The sequence below is a fragment of the Neovison vison genome, chromosome 13 (genome assembly GCF_020171115.1).
Source record: "Neovison vison isolate M4711 chromosome 13, ASM_NN_V1, whole genome shotgun sequence".
Taxonomy (NCBI): domain Eukaryota; kingdom Metazoa; phylum Chordata; class Mammalia; order Carnivora; family Mustelidae; genus Neogale; species Neogale vison.
In genome coordinates this window covers 119,496,200-119,512,460 of record NC_058103.1, presented here as the reverse complement: position 1 = coordinate 119,512,460, position 16,261 = coordinate 119,496,200, and the positions used below count along the sequence as shown (strand labels likewise).

General features: G+C 39.4%; 2 protein-coding genes across 8 annotated transcripts in view; both read right to left on the bottom strand.

Moving 5' to 3' along the window:
* FBXO22 (F-box protein 22) overlaps positions 1-10,103 on the bottom strand; it is a 34,309-nt gene extending 24,206 nt beyond the window's left edge. For 2 of the 4 annotated variants that reach the window (XM_044230200.1, XM_044230203.1), the window contains exons 1-4: positions 9,885-10,103; positions 9,379-9,517; positions 3,094-3,184; positions 2,110-2,205 (exon numbers count right to left, since the gene is read on the bottom strand). In XM_044230200.1, coding sequence (XP_044086135.1) covers positions 2,110-2,205; positions 3,094-3,184; positions 9,379-9,517; positions 9,885-10,039 — 481 coding nt within the window. In that variant the 5' untranslated portion in view covers positions 10,040-10,103. The other 2 variants (XM_044230201.1, XM_044230202.1) reach the window with 2 other exon arrangements.
* Positions 10,104-15,520: 5,417 nt separating this feature from the next.
* Positions 15,521-16,261, bottom strand: part of UBE2Q2 (ubiquitin conjugating enzyme E2 Q2) — a 91,622-nt gene continuing 90,881 nt past the window's right edge. For 3 of the 4 annotated variants that reach the window (XM_044230074.1, XM_044230073.1, XM_044230072.1), the window contains one exon: positions 15,521-15,645. In XM_044230074.1, coding sequence (XP_044086009.1) covers positions 15,614-15,645 — 32 coding nt within the window. In that variant the 3' untranslated portion in view covers positions 15,521-15,613. The remainder of the gene's footprint in view (positions 15,646-16,261) is intronic. The other variant, XR_006381596.1, reaches the window with a different exon arrangement.

Below are 16,261 nucleotides of genomic sequence, written 5' to 3'. Positions count from 1 at the left end.
TTGTTAAAAATATTTATTCTGACTAAAAAAGCCAAGACATAAAAAGAGTATATACTGTATGGTTCCATTTATATGACAGTCAACAAAACGCAAACTAATCTATGGTCGCAGAAATCAGAACTGGGATTTCCTTTGCAGGCAGAGATCAACAGGAAAAGGACATGAACGAAATTCCTGAGGTAATGGAAATATTCTCTATCTTGACTGGGGTGTAGTATAGAGTATTCATTTGTCAAAACTCATTAAATTGTGCACGTCACTGGAGGTAAAGTTCACCTCAAAAGGATAATGACCTCCGCACATATAAGAATGAACACTTTTTCTCAGACCTTAAGTGTTTTGAATCTAAAGAAGGAAGATGTGCCAGCAGCCAATAGCTGTTTTAGAAACAATCACTAAACTGTGGCCTAAGAAAAAGGAATCCAACCATCTCGGTCGAAGCGTTGTTGGGAAATGCATAGAACTGGCTCAAAGAAAGCACCTGGCTTCAGGGGAACCAAAACCAGTAAGTGTGTCCAAGAAAACACTAGCGGGAACAGGAATGGCATATAATACTGACACCAAGATCATAAGGAAACTTGGAACAGCCAAAGTTAGAACTCCTTCAGGGTAAGGTAAGCACAAAAGGAAGGCTTAAGGTAGACCTCCCACCCTCACAATGGGGTCCTCCCCAAGTCCACCCTCCCTCTCCAACCCCCAGCTGAAATGTGATTATGCTTTGAAAAAGCAAAAGTGGGTGAGGTGGAGAGGCCTAAGAAAATGATGAAGTTACTTTTCTATATAAGCATTTGCTAACAACTAGTAATGGCAAAACCTAAATCACTCATTTAAGGAAAATTCAAAAACTAAAAAAAACATGGTTACTGTTACCATTTTTTTAATCCAGTGAGAAACAAAATGTGTAGTGATAGGCAGATGTAATAGTATGGGGAGGGGGGAGCTGATAAAGGGAAAGATTAAATAGTCCCTATCAACATGTATTTACCCTTATTCATTTGTAAACACTTGAAATCCTTTGTACTTCACCATATAAGAGACTCAAATTCAGATCAAAAGTCTCTCAGTGAAGATTAAAAATGCCAAGTATGGGCGCCTGGGTGGCTCAGTGGGTTAAGCCGCTGCCTTCGGCCCAGGTCATGATCTCAGAGTCCTGGGATCGAGTCCCGCATCGGGCTCTCTGCTCAGCAGGGAGCCTGCTTCCCCCTTCTCTCTCTCTCTGCCTGCCTCTCTGCCTGCTTGTGATTTCTCTCTCTGTCTAATAAATAAATAAAATCTTTAAAAAAAAAAAAATGCCAAGTATGGAGTACCACTGAGTGGAACAAAGAAAATCCTAATAGCGAACCTTTACACATTGATTTCTGCACATCTCTACTCTACTTTTCATGTGTTAATTCATCTTCATAACTTTCCAAAGATGGATTATCAATCATCTCTATTTCATGTATGGGGACACTGAAGTCCTCTGAAGTTAGGTAAGTCGCGAAAGTCATACAGAGAGATAATAAGTACAGCTGGGATTCTAATCCTGGCACCTGAACCACTGTATCATGACTGCCTCAACAGAGTATCTCTCCCCCGTGAGCTATAGAAAAGAATCAACAATAATAAAAACCAGTACAAATTCACCAGCAGCATACTTGGGAAGAAGTATAATTTCACACTATAGACTTCAAACCATGGTCTTCAAGAAGAGAAACAGAAGTTTCCTAGGAAGGTCTACTGTAGCTCCTGATCCCAGCCGTAACAAACCCTTGCCCACCAGAAATGAGGATGCTAGTTGAACTGACCAAAGTGAGAATGCTCACTTAACGCTTTCTAATTTGGAGAAAAGGAGAATGTGAGCTTTCCCCTCTTATGAATGGCTCCCCAGAAAGATATGCATCACATTCAGTTTTATTTAGATAGTCCTGAGACTGGGAATACTAACCACAATTACCTAAAGAACACTAATAGAAGTCAAATAGAATACCATGGTAAATACAACTAACTTTATGGCATTTTGGATGGCCAAAAATAAAAATGTGCTTTTAAGCTACAAGTAATTCACCAATCCATAGTGCTCCACATTAATGCAAGGCAGGAAATCATCAAATTGGTATTTTCTCTCACCTACAATTCCTGGGGTCACAATCCCAAGGACTTGGCACTGTTTTGGGAATAGCTTCTCAAGGGCAAACGCTGCTTCCATAGTAGTTCTTTTCCTTGCTGTAATAATATAGTAGCAAAATTTTAAATGTTATTAATTTTAGGTCAAATCTGATTGTATGGGGGAAAAAAGCAAACACTGAACAAAATTTAAGTTATTTATACCAGAATGCTTTATAAGAAAATCAGTGCGGCACCTGGGTGGCTCAGTCAGTTACACATCCGACTCCTGATATCAGTTCAGGTCTGGATCTCAGGGTCGTGAGTTCAAGCCCCATGTGGAGCATACTTAAGAAAAAAAAAAGGCTTAAAAACTTTGATGAAAACAAGTATTTTCCCATTTGGGGCCTGTTTTTTAGTTTAAATTCTAAATGTGACCCTTAGCACCACTAATTTGCCTTTCTTGCTTGGTTTATATACTGTTTTTGTCCTCCTGTTATTAAATTTAGCAACAGCAGCAAAATTTTAACTTGTTGTTGTACTCTTTTTAGCAGATATTAGAGAGCATGACATTTTCACTGCATAAACAAGTCACCTGGATTCAAATTAGACAGTGATAACCCAGGTCTAGCTCTGGGCCTCAGTGTGCCCAGCCTGGTACACTTGGTCTACTTCTTCTCTTAGCAGCGTCAAAAAGAAGGCACAGTATAACTTTGGTGTCCCTAAATGGGTCCCTATCACACAATAAAAGGCTTCAAAAGCCAAAATATACATCCTGTTTTAATAATAAAAAGTGCCTGGAGGATTAAAGTATTTCAAAATGAGAAACGTATCTTTCTTTGAATCAGAAAAGGTCCCTCAAGTTTCAAAAACAATATATTCATGCATACTATAGGGAGAAGGGCCAGAGCCTCAGAAAGTCAGTAACTCTCAGGACTAGGACAATATTTAACTCCAGAGGTGCATAAGGAACAAACAAATCCCCAAACCTTTTCTTTTAATATTTACCTCTCTTGTGGCCACGACACTCTTCCAGACTAATGAAAGTTTCTGAATCAGCCATGTAAAGAACTGTCTGTGGTAAGATGTGAACATTCTGCTAAGAAAAACAAAAACAAAAACGGAATTAGATCACACAAATACATGAGTGCTCTCACGATCCCTTAAAGTTTAGCCCTGGTCCAAACTCTTGTTGGCATACCCCCGCCTTAGCTCAATATTAGCATTCTGAGTCCAACAACTTCCCATTCATTTTTCATTCACGCTTCTACCTTTTCAGGTCATTCATTTGAGCATCTATTTTTTCTTCTTCAAGTCCAACTCATTCCAGCCTCATTCATTTTCATAGCTTAAACTCTTAGACAAAAACATTAAATGCCAGCAAAAGGTACAAAAACATTAAATGTCATCAAAACGTGCTACTTGCTTTATTTGAATAGGCATCACAATCACAGAAAAACCTCAGCAACAAAGGGAAGGCATACAAACTGTACCAATCCACTTTTCGCTGCCTACCAAATGAAACAGCCCAGGCCTTCATTTCCACCTTACCATCTAGTTCCCTCCAGGGACCTTTTTGCTTACTATCACCCAGACACACACTACTGTATAGCTTCTCCTACAGCTCTCCCTGTTTCGTACTTAAGATTACTTCCCCCAAGAGACCACTTAAAATGCCACCTTCCCTACAAAACCTTTTCTTAGGCTCCTTCAGTACCCTGAACCTCCTATGTGACATACTTTACATCTGTCATTCGTACTTGTACCTTACCTACACTTATGAGCTGGGCTTATTCAGACTCCTGTTTTCACTAAATGTCACATTACAGACAAGTGGCAAAGTGGCTGAATTAAACAAAAGGATGAACATATTTTTTTTTCCTAAGCTGGTTATTTTCAAAGATTTTTACTGTCAAAATGGAATGAAGTACTCACATATAGCAAAGCCTCGATGTGATTAAATGGGGGAAAAAAAGCTAATCCACTGTAATCTGGAGGAATGCCAAGATGTTTCAGAGAAGATTCCATACAGACAAACTCAAAAAAGATACTAAAACAGAATGATGACCCTGTAGTGGCTCCACGCCTGATATCTATAGATCTAGTTCGCATGGCTCACACAGAATTTTTGAGAATATAATTTGGTTACCAATTATTTAAAATTCCACACAATATTTACAGAAAATGTGAACTTCCAGATTCTTTTGAAAAACTATAGACATTTTAACACTTTGACTGCATTCCTCTTGATGGGGGCTAAATGCAGGCAAGCACTCCCTGGTATGCCACGGCTTTACTGCTCTGTATGATGTTACCCTAAACCAACTTAGTCATCTGCCTAACCTTGGAGTCATTTGAGTTTGTGATATCTGGTATAAGGAGTAACAAGATAGGAAGTCTAATCCTGAGGTTTTATGATTCTGTCTTTTCCAGTACCCAATGAAAAGCAATTACCCAGTCTTCCTAATTCTCATCAGAAGTGCTGACAATGACAATCCTCAAAAGAAAATGTTCTTAAAGCACAATGTGAGACAACTATAACCTCATTCCACCATTCAAATGGCAAGACATTTTATAAAATTTTTAGTGGACTTTAAAACCTTTCTAATAAAAAACCAACTTTCTTTATGGCTATAATAGTATCATGTCCACTAGGTAATTTGGCAAACACAAAAAAAACAGTATGATTTGGATAACGTTTCCATGTTTCACACTAGCTTTTACTATAATGAATAAACTTCTTTAAGGGCATTACCATATGAATTTTAATAATAACACTGATAACAGATAATTATTTCACTTACTGAAAATAATATCTCTGGTACTGCAGGTAATAGATGCACCGCCTTTCTATTATTTAAACCTTAGAACAACTCTTTAAGGTATGAGAAAAATTCTTACTGTCTTTTCATTTTATGGAGATAGAACATGAAGCTCAGAGGGATTAGGTAACTTTTTCAGAGACTGGCAGCTAATATGCACTAAAGATGAGTTCATATCTAAATCTGTCTCGCCAGGGGCGCCTGGGTGGCTCAGTGGATTAAAGCCTCTGCCTTCTGCTCAGGTCATGATCCCAGGGCCCTGGGATCAAGCCCCATATCGGGCTCTCTGCTCAACAGGGAGCCTGTTTCCCCCTCTCTCTCTCTGCCTGCCTCTCTGCCTACTTGTGATCTCTGTCAAATAAATAAAAATAAAATCTTTAAAAAAAAAAATCTGTCTGGCTAGAACAGCCATTACAGTGTATAAACTTTTTTTAAAAAATTATTTATTTATTTATTTGACAGAGATCATAAGTAGGCAGAGAGGCAGGCAGAGAAAGAGGGGGAAGCAGGCTCCCCGCTGAGCAGAGAGCCAGAATCCCAGGACCCTAAGATCATGACCCAAGCTGAAGGCAGAGGCTTTAACCCACTGAGCCACCCAGGAACCCCTATTGTATAAACTTTTAAAACTATATAATAATAATACTTGCTATGGTAAAAATTTAAAGAAAAAAAAAATTTTATAACATTAAAAAAAAAAAGTCATACAATTCTACCCTGAGAGGAAACTTTTGCTAACATTGTAGCTTTTTTCTATTCTTTGTTTTCAATAACTGAGATGATATTAAATATAATTTCATAATCTTCCTTCTTCACTTATGACATGAACATCTGTCACTAATATATCTTGCACTTCATCATTAAGTGACTTTATTTCTAAACAGTAGGTTATTTTCAATTTCCCTTATAATAAATGATGCTGCAAAGAACATCTTTATGGAAGTCCATCTGCATTTTGAATTTCTCCAAATGACAACTTCTAGAACAAGACTGGGCAGGATTTGGGCCAAAATGCAAAGGAAGTTTTCTGCGAGACTACCTTTGGATACTGCCTAATCTGGGTCTGAATCCAAGAGCCCAAAAGAAAAAGGAGAAAATCCACACAAGGAAGGTAGAAGCAAAAGACTGGTCACTATCGCTAAGGAAATGTTGAAAAACAAAAATAAAGCTGGCGGCATCATGTTACCTGATTTCAAACTTTATTACAAAGTTTTGATCACCAAGACAGCATGGTACTAGCATAAAAACAGACACATAGACCAGTAGAACACAGTAGAGAGCCCAGATATGGACCCTCAACTCTATGGTCAATTAATCTTCGACAAAACAGGAAAAAAGATACAGTGGAAAAAAGACAATCTCTTCAATGAATGGTGCTGGGAAAACTGGACAGCTATATGTAGAAGAATGAAACATGACCATTCTCTTACACCGTACACAAAGATCAACTCAAAATGGATAAAAGACCTCAACGTGAGACAGGAATCCATCAGAATCTTAGAGGAGAACATAGGCAGTAATCTCTTCGATATCAGCCACAGCAACTTCTTTCAAGATACGTCTCCAAAGGCAAAGGAAACAAAAGTGAAAATAAACTTTTGGGACTTCATCAAAATCAAAAGCTTCTGCACAGCAAAGGAAACAGTCAAAAAAACAAAGAGGCAACCCACGGAATGGGAGAAGATATTTGCAAATGACAGTACAGACAAAAGGTTGATATCCAGGATCTATAATGAACTCCTCAAACTCAACCCACACGAAACAGACAAACACATCAAAAAATGGGCAGAGGATATGAACAGACACTTCTCCAATCAAGACATACAAATGGCTATCAGACACATGAAAAAATGTTCATCATCATTAGCCCTCAGGGAGATTCAAATTAAAACCACATTGAGATATCACCTTACACCAGTTAGAATGGCCAAAATTAACAAAACAGGAAACAACATGTGTTGGAGAGGATGTGGAGAAAGGGGAACCCTCTTCCACTGTTGTGGGAATGCAAGTTGGTGCAGCCTCTTTGGAGAACAGTGTGGAGATTCCTCAAGAAATTAAAAATAGAGCTTCCCTATGACCCTGCAATTGCACTCCTGGGTATTTACCCCAAAGATACAGATGTCGTGAAAAGAAGGGCCATCTGTACCCCAATGTTTATAGCAGCAATGGCCACAGTCGCCAAACTATGGAAAGAACCAAGATGCCCTTCAACGGATGAATGGATAAGGAAGATGTGGTCCATATACACTATGGAGTATTATGCCTCCATCAGAAAGGATGAATACCCAACTTTTGTAGCAACATGGACGGGACTGGAAGAGATTATGCTGAGTGAAATAAGTCAAGCAGAGAGAGTCAATTATCATATGGTTTCACTTATTTGTGGAGCGTAACAAATAACATGGAGGACAAGGGGCGTTAGAGAGAAGGGAATTTGGGTAAATTGGAAGGGGAGGTGAACCATGAGAGACTATGGACTCTGAAAAACAATCTGAGGGGTTTGAAGTGGCGGGGGGTGGGTGGGAAGTTGGGGTATTAGGTGGTGGGTATTACAGAGGGCACGGCTTGCATGGAGCACTGGGTGTGGTGAAAAAATAATGAATACTGTTTTTCTGAAAATAAATAAATTGAAAAAAAAAAAGAAGACTGGTCACTTATGGGGCATTTGTCTAATATCTAAACATATTAAGAATGATGAGAGTCAGGTTTCTCACTGTATAAATACAACCTAAGAGAAAACTGGAAAGAATCCTGTGTTGCACTGGAATTGGATGTACTCATGAATTTCCATATATATAAGAATATAGTTATAAAGGTTTATGTATGTAATGGTGTGTACACACACACACACACACACACATACTCCTTGGCTCTGTTCCACCGGGCTCTGGAGCAGCAAACCCTTCAACAGTAGCAAATTGTCCAGATCTTGGCTTTTAAATACCGTGAAATACCTTTCTCCAAGAAAAGGAAGCAGAGCTTTTTAAAGAAATGGCTGATTCCAGGATTAAAGCAGACAAAAGATAAAATAAACTAAGAACATCTTGCACCAGAAAGCAAGGAGGTGCCCAAAAGTGATGGGCTCATCTCTAAAAGACCCTGAAACTAGCTGACAGGGCTCCTGATAGACAAACTGGGGACAATTTGGATACCAAAATAAAGACTGATAGTTAGAGATTATATTCCATTTAATAAAATAAGAGACTTAAGAATCTATACAGAAATAAACAAAAAGAATTGAGACAGGATAATTACGTAATTTCCAAGTATCTCCTCACAAAATACTTACTAATTACATTGGAAAAGAGTGATTTTACAGGAGTGACATCTGGCACATAGCACCTTAATCAAATTATCAAAGGTACTAACACTAACACCAGTTAATGGGACAGAAATTAAAATTATATGCTACCTGATAGGATGAAACTAGAAGAGCACAGCATCACTTCTGTGATATTCCTGCCAAAAATACATAATCTGAACCCAAGAAACATGTTCTACAAAATAACCAGCCTGTAATTTACATACTTGTCAAAGTTGGGAAAGCCAAGGAAAACTTGAGAAACTGTTCCACAGGAAAAATTAAAGAAATGACAGGGGCGCCTGCACTCAGCGTGAAGTCTGCTTGTCCCTCACCCCTGGACTGCTCTCTCAAATAAATAAATAAAATCTTAAAAAAAAAAAAATAACCTTAAATGACAAAAACAACAAAAGATTCTAATCCGAATTATTTTGTTATGAGGAACATTACTGGGACAACTGGCAACGTCTGAAAGGATTCTGAGGAATGGATGGCTGAAATATATCAATAAGAATTTCCTGACTCTGATGATTGCATTTTGAGGATATAGAATATTCTTGTTTGTATGTAACGCATACTCAAGTATAAGGAAGTGAAAGAAGATCAGGGTGATTGTTTACTCTAGAACAGCTCTGTCCCACTGGCAAATGAGATACCACAGCCACACAGTCACCTGTGCTCAAGAAAGCTGCTCCTCTGATTCCACAGTTCAAGTTATTACCTCCCCAGGCTTTGCCCATCTTTTGAAACTGGGGGACCAGAGAGACAATATCAAAGAGTACAGGACCAGCGGCTAAATATTTAGGTTTAAGCATTGGTTCTTGGCTTTTTAATGTGACGCTAAGCAAAAAGAAACCCAGAATGCTTTCCCTGCCCAATAGTGACAATAATATCTGTTTCAAAAGAAGAAGGTAAAGAGAAGGTCCTCCACAGCGTTATTATAGTAGTAAAAATCTGTATACACAAAATGCCTAAGAACTGAAGAACGGTCAAACAAATCATGGCACATCCTTATGTGTTTATAAAATCTTTTCATGTCACGAGAAAATGTTCCGTAATTCAGAAGGAATAGGGTCACACACAAAATAGGGATTCAAAAGAAAAAGACTGAGTTCGCAAAGCCTGACCCAACAAACCCGCAACGAACTGTGCACGATATGGCTTACTTGCCTCAATCTCCTCCGCTACCACGCGGACCAAGCAATGCTCCCCCAAGTGGCCAGCATCCGCCAACCCCGCGGAGATCCAAGTCACACTCCGATGCGTCCGCAACACCCGACGAACACACTCCCTCCATAAGCGGCACACGCTGGGGGCACAAACGCACAAAGGTTGTGAAGGGACGTTCATTTCCTTCTCCAGCCGCTCACGGAAACTCCCGTTAGCCCAGCAGGAGAGAGACTCTTGCGGGATCAAAAATCCCAGAGCGGGTGGTGTTGGGGACGTAGATTCGGAGGGACAACCCGGGCCGGGGAAAACCTTAGGGCGCACCTCGCCCCTGCAGGAAGAGTCCCCGAGACAGGCACAGGGGTACGGCAGGCGTACCTCGCGGGTGGGGGCATCACTTCGGGGGAAGAAAAGGGAGCCGTGGGTCCCGATGCTGTCTGCCCGCCCAGCCAGCCAGGGCAAGCCCGAAGCATGTCCCGAACTAAGCTTCCCGCCTCCTCTCTCCTCACCCGGCCACCCGCAGCAACGCCTTGGCGGGCAGGAAGGTGAGGACACGCTCCACCACCTCCGCTAGGTTACCCAACACAAAGGTACTCTGTGGGTCCGCGGAGGAGCCTTGGCGATCACCACCACCATGATCACCACAGCCACCCACCACCTCCATTCCTCACGAACCCGCAGAGCAAACACTACGGCAACTCGGAAGGAACCGTGAGGCCGGCTCAAGACCTCCCAGCCAGCACGCACTGAGCAGGCGCGCGCGCTCCACTTCCGGCCGGTTGGGGGAGACCGAGAGGCGAGCTCCACCCACGTGACTCCAGGCCCCGCGGTTTCCTGCGTCTGTCTTGGGGAGGCCGGGCTGGCGCTCTGACGTGGTGGGTTCGCATCTGTTGATCCTCCGGGTACTTTCCATGCTTCCCGCGGGCATAGATGATCCTCCGGTACTTTCAACGCTTCCTGCGGGCACAGATCCTCCTCCTGTGCTCTCATTGTACTCGCAGAGCTTTCTCTGATTCTTGAGTTGTAGGAGGAGACTGGGTACTATTTGTCCGTCTGTACAGTACAAATGTCTGTTAATAACGTGAGCCCAATCTTTGAACCGGGAGTATCTGCTTTAAGAATAACTGGCTAAGTGTGTGGAGATGACCACCTATATTCAACATCTAGTGAATGTAGCCCTCATGAGACGACATAAATACCACCTACCACTGCTGTGAAAACTTGCACCAAACTACACTAGTTCCTCATAGTACCATCAGAGTCACAAGGGAATTATGAAGTTTACGCTTAAAAAAAATTTTTTTTTCAAAAAAAAAAAAAATATATATATATATATATTTTTTTTTTTTCCAAAAAAATTACTTGACAGCGCGCACAAGCAGTGGCAGGGGCAGAGGGAGAAGCAGACTCCCCGCTGAGCAAGGAGCTGGGCTGGACTCCAGCTGGATCCTGGGACGCTGAGATCAGGACCAAAACTGAAGGCAACTGGACAAATCACTGAGCCACCCAGACGCTCTTGGCTTAAAAAGGATTATTGAAATACAATTAACTGTTATATTGGTTTCAGGTTTATGATTTAAGAATTCTGTATGTTACTCAGTGGTCACCAAGATCAGTGTACTCTTTAATGTTCACCACCTATCTCCCTATGACCCACCTCACCTCTGGCAACCACCAGTTCTCTGTATTTGAGTCTTTTTAAAATTTGTTCCTTTTGCTTAAATTCCAACATGAGTAAAATCACATGGTCCTTGTCTTTCTGACTTATTTAGCTTTATGGCCTCTAGGTACAACCATATTGTAGGAAATGGCAAAAAGTTTCTTGTTTTCTGACTGAATAATATTCTATTTATATAAATACCGTTTCTTTATCCATTCCTCTATCAATGGACTCTTGGGTTGCTTCCCTATCCTGGCTATTGTGAATAAACACTGCAATAAACAAGGGTGCATATCTTTTCAAATTAGTGTTTTCATTTTCTTTGTATAAAGAATGTATAATACCCAGTAGTGGAATTACTAGATCAGATGGTAATTCTATTTTTAATTTTTTGAGGAACGTCCATACTGTTTTCCACAGTGGTTGTACCAATTTACATTCCCACCAACAGTGCATAATTGTTCCATTTTCTGCAACACACTTGTCATTTCTTGTGCTCGTAATTAGAGCCATTCTGACAGGAATAAAGTAATTATCTCACTGCGGTTTTATTTTGCATTTCCCTGATGGTTAACATTGAGTATCTTTTGTCTGTTGGGTTTTGGCACATTCTCAACTCCAGGCCTACTGAATCAGAATCTGGGGTCAGGGCCCAACAGTATGAGTTTAACTTTTAACAGTCTGTGACTTATGCTTTCTTGTGATTCTGATACAAGCTCAGGTTGAGAACCAGACAGAAGGAATGTAAGCACAGCATACACTGCTGTATCCCTATTTAACATCCATTTCTCCTGCTGCTTCCTTATTAACAAAGCCCAGATTTTATCTCCATCTTTTTCTTTTTTAAAGACTTTCATTTATTTGACAGAGAAAGAGAGTGAGAGCACGCAAGCAGGGGGAGCAGCAGGCAGAGGGAGAGTGAGAAGCAGGCTCCCCGTTGAGCAAGAAGCCCGATGTGGCACTAGATCCCAGGAGGCAGGGATCATCACCTGAGCTGAAAGCTGTCACTTAACTGACTGAACCACCCAGGTGCCCAGATCCCCATCTCTTGAAGGTAAACACTTAATTGATCTAAACTAGTGGATCTCAAACATTGTGGCCTCAAGACTCTTACATTAAATAAGAAAACCCCAAAGAGCTTGTTTATGTGGGTTATGTCCATTAATATTTGCCATATTAAAAATCAAAACATTTTATATTAATTCACATAAAATAGTAAATCCAGATTAACAAAGATTGACAAAATAAACTTTTCATGAAAAAATAACTATGCCCCCAAAGAAGGCATACAAAATGGCTAAAAGACATGAAAAAATGTTCCTCATCATTATCCATCAGGGAGATTCAAATCAAAACCACAATGAGATACCACCTTCCACCATTTAGAATGGCCAAAATTAAGAAGACAAGAAGCAAGTGTTGGAGAGGATGTGGCGAAAAGGGAACCCTCTTACACTGTTGGTGGGAATCAAGTTGGTGCAGCCGCTTTGGAAAACAGTGTGGAGATTCCTTAAGAAATTAAAAACAGAGCTACCCTAGTACCCTGCAATTGCACTTCTGTACCCCAAAGATACAGATATAGTGAAAAGAAGGGCCATCTGTACTCCAATGTTCATAGCAGCAATGGCCGCAATCACCAAACTGTGGGAAGAGCCAAGATGCCCTTCAACAGAAAAATGGATAAAGAAGATAAGGTCCACATATACAATGGAATATTATGCCTCCATCAGAAAGGATGAATACCCAATTTTTGTATCAACATGGACGGGACTGCAGGAGATTATGCTCAGTGAAATAAGTCAAGCAAAGAGTCAATTAATACATGCTTTAACTTACTTGTGGAGCATAAGGAATAACATGGAGGACATTAGTAGAAGGAAAGGAAGAGTGAATTAGGGGAAATCAGAGGGGGAGATGAACCATAAGAGACTGGACTCTGAGAAACAAACTGAGGGTTTTGGAGGAGAGGTGGGTGGAGGGTTAGGTGAGCCTGGTGGTAGGTATTGTGGGGGGTACATATTGCATGGAGCACTGGGTGTGGTACATAAATAATGAATCTTGGAACACTGGAAAAATAAAATAAAATTTAAAAGAAATTAACTATACCCCCCTTCATCCAATAGTGAAGAGTTGTGGCATCACTTTACATTTTGCAAACCTCTAATTTCTGGCTTAACAGAAGACAGGTGGATCTACTTCGGAATTCCATCTGTTGTACCATCACACTGTGTGGCCTCTGGAAAAGTCCACTGTACACTTGTAAGAAAATGAGAGTGAAAATAGCAAATAATGCTTTAGCAAAATAATTTTTACCTTAAAAACCTCCCCCCTGGCACTAGGGGTCTCCAGAGCTCCCCAAACATACACTGAGAACCACTTGTCCAAACTAATCATGATTTATTCTTTTCATCAGCCATTAGTTTATGTGTGGACACAAGCCCCAGTTCTAGCCAAGGAAAAGTGAAGAACAATATGCTTGGGAAGGCAAGGGAGGCTTCTAAAAGACAAGACCATTATCTACCTCTGGACAGAGTAACACAGTTACAACATCCAGACATAACATTAAATACAAACATGAAGCCAACATGGAAAAATCTCAAAGTAGCATAGCAGAGGCCAGATGTATCAGGCCTGGAGCTTTTTGACTTCAGGACTTCTTGTGAGATAACTTGATACTTTCGAGTAAGGCCAAGGGAATACTAAAGAAGGAGCAGACTATTATAACTGAGGAAAATAGGGACAACTATGGAGAAAGCAGCACTTGGATATATATTAAGGAATGAGAGTGGGAGAGGGAAAAGGTTGAGGAAAACCTGAGTATACCAAGTCTTTGCACACCATTTCCAGGTTCTCTAGCTTTCTCTTGTTAAATCAATCTGCCTCTGTTCCTCTCAACCCTCTCCTCACCCCATCCCACCATATATAAATCCTATTTTTAAAAAATTCACTCTTGGCTTCAGGTGTTTGTAAGTTCTATTATCTCTTATGAGGGAAAAGTAACAAAGTTATTTTTTAAATGGTTCTTTATTCATAAACTTGATGCAAGTTTACAAAATTTACTGTACATTGCCAAATAAATCTGCAATGAAAAATAAAACCCCAAAAAAACAAAGCATGCCAAATGTGCAGCTGTCAATCTGTTAACCATCAGGATATTAAAGAATTCAATAATGTATTCAAGATTTAGCCTTAGGTTTAAGGAACTTTAATGCTTTAAAGAATTCTGCCTGGTCACTTATTATCTCAGCAACTGGCAATCAGAACTTTATACAAATGTAACCAAGTAAACAAAAATTCCGGAAAATTTTTCTACTGTCCTCTTAACCAAAATAGAACAAAAAGAAATTAAACACACACAATAATGCAGAAGTGCCAAGTTTCTCTGATGTGGTTTACAAAGTTAAAAATTGAAACTTAGAGCAAATGCATAGGAAACACTTTTGAATTTTATAACTTGTTTGTGCAGAAAATGTGCTTCTGGATTTCATTTTAAAAGTGCTTAATAACTAGAATTTACTTTTAAATCAAACTTGGGTATACAAAAAAAATCTATCATCAACCAAACAGGATTGATTCAGGGAAGGCAATAAAATGGAGGTACACTGATTTGAGTTAGGTTTTATAAAAGAATGAACACATGTAGAGTTCCTATTAGTCTTTCAATGCAAAAGCCATGGTTATGACAATAGCAAAAATTTAAGAGTCTCCAAATTAGACAACTTTCTGTACATCCCTGGGCAGCTTTTGCCCAAGGATTCTTTGTGCCAATCACTTTACAAGTTTATTAGTTTAAAAAATGATTGCAACATCCCGTTAATAAAATGGAAACGTAAAATAAAATGATTTAGTATTTTAAATAACTTCAAGCTCTATACTGCAGTTCTTCATAAGAAATACTGAACAAGAAGGAGATTCAGCCCAGCAAGACTCTGATGCCCCAGTGGAAATTATTACTTAATTTACACAGCCTTGCTTTGCTTTGCCTAAAGAGTACAAGTCAATTAAGAGCATATCTTCAGGAAACAATTCATCTCTTCACCGAGCCATAAAAATGTTTAACAATTTAATGACTAGGCTTCCTGTCATTATTTTGGCAGTATCAAAAAATGGTTTTAACTTGAAAAAGCTACTGTGATTTAGAAGACCTTAAATTTTCTAAACCAATATTAAACATCAATTAAACTTTTATTGACTCTAAATGGAACCGTATATTGCAAGTCCTCATAACATATGAGCTCAATATGGGAGAGTTACCATATGGTCACAACTTCTGTAACCTGATGCTGACTTGTCTGCTTAACAGATTTTTCAAGAAAAGGAGATCATGAGTGGCCAGTATGTGTATTTATCACAAAAAATACAGTAAAGGCCCCACTGCTCAGTCCAAGATACCTAAAATGATCAAAATGAAAAGGCCATAACTCATACAGGATATCAATTGACAGATTATCCACTAAAATTATCTATTAGCTAATATCTTCGGTACTGCTGTTAAAGGGGCACTCAAAGCTTGTGTCTGCATGTTCGAAAGATTTTCTTTAAAGCAACATTGGTCCAAACATACGGCAGTCAACATATTTAGCCATCTTCCTTTGGAGGGGTGTACCAGCCTGAAATACAATGGGAAAAAAAAGTTAAAATACCTTAAATCAACTAGGAGAAATGGCATTTCATTTAAGGTTATAGCTACTTTCTACTTTCTCTACCCATATTTTTCTTGTTTAAACCTGTTGTAAAAATTAAACTTACACTTGAGTTGGTAATACAGCATTTTAATATGTGCACAATATAAAAGTTATTTTCTATGAATAATCTGTATTTGAGTTTTCAACATAAAATTTCTATAGTAATAGAATTTCTAGCTAAAGATTATAGCATGGAACAATAGTCTACAAGCTAGGATTTATCTTCTATTTCAATTGTGTAAAAATAAACCTCACTAAAAATAACTATCCCTCAAACCAAATGCTGGCATTTTAAAGTAAGAAGAATCTTGATAGTCAGTAATGCAATGATACCATTTCAGCAGTGAGGAAGTCATCTCAGCAAGTGCAGTGACTATGCCTAGGATCAGAGCTAGCAGCAAAAACCAACCTAGAACCCATTTCCTGATTCTGAATCTACTGCTCTTTCCCAAAGCTAAGCTTATACACACCCATGCTTTCTAAAATACATTTCCATAAACATTTTTGAATGCTGACCACAATGTTTGCTTCAACAAAAAAT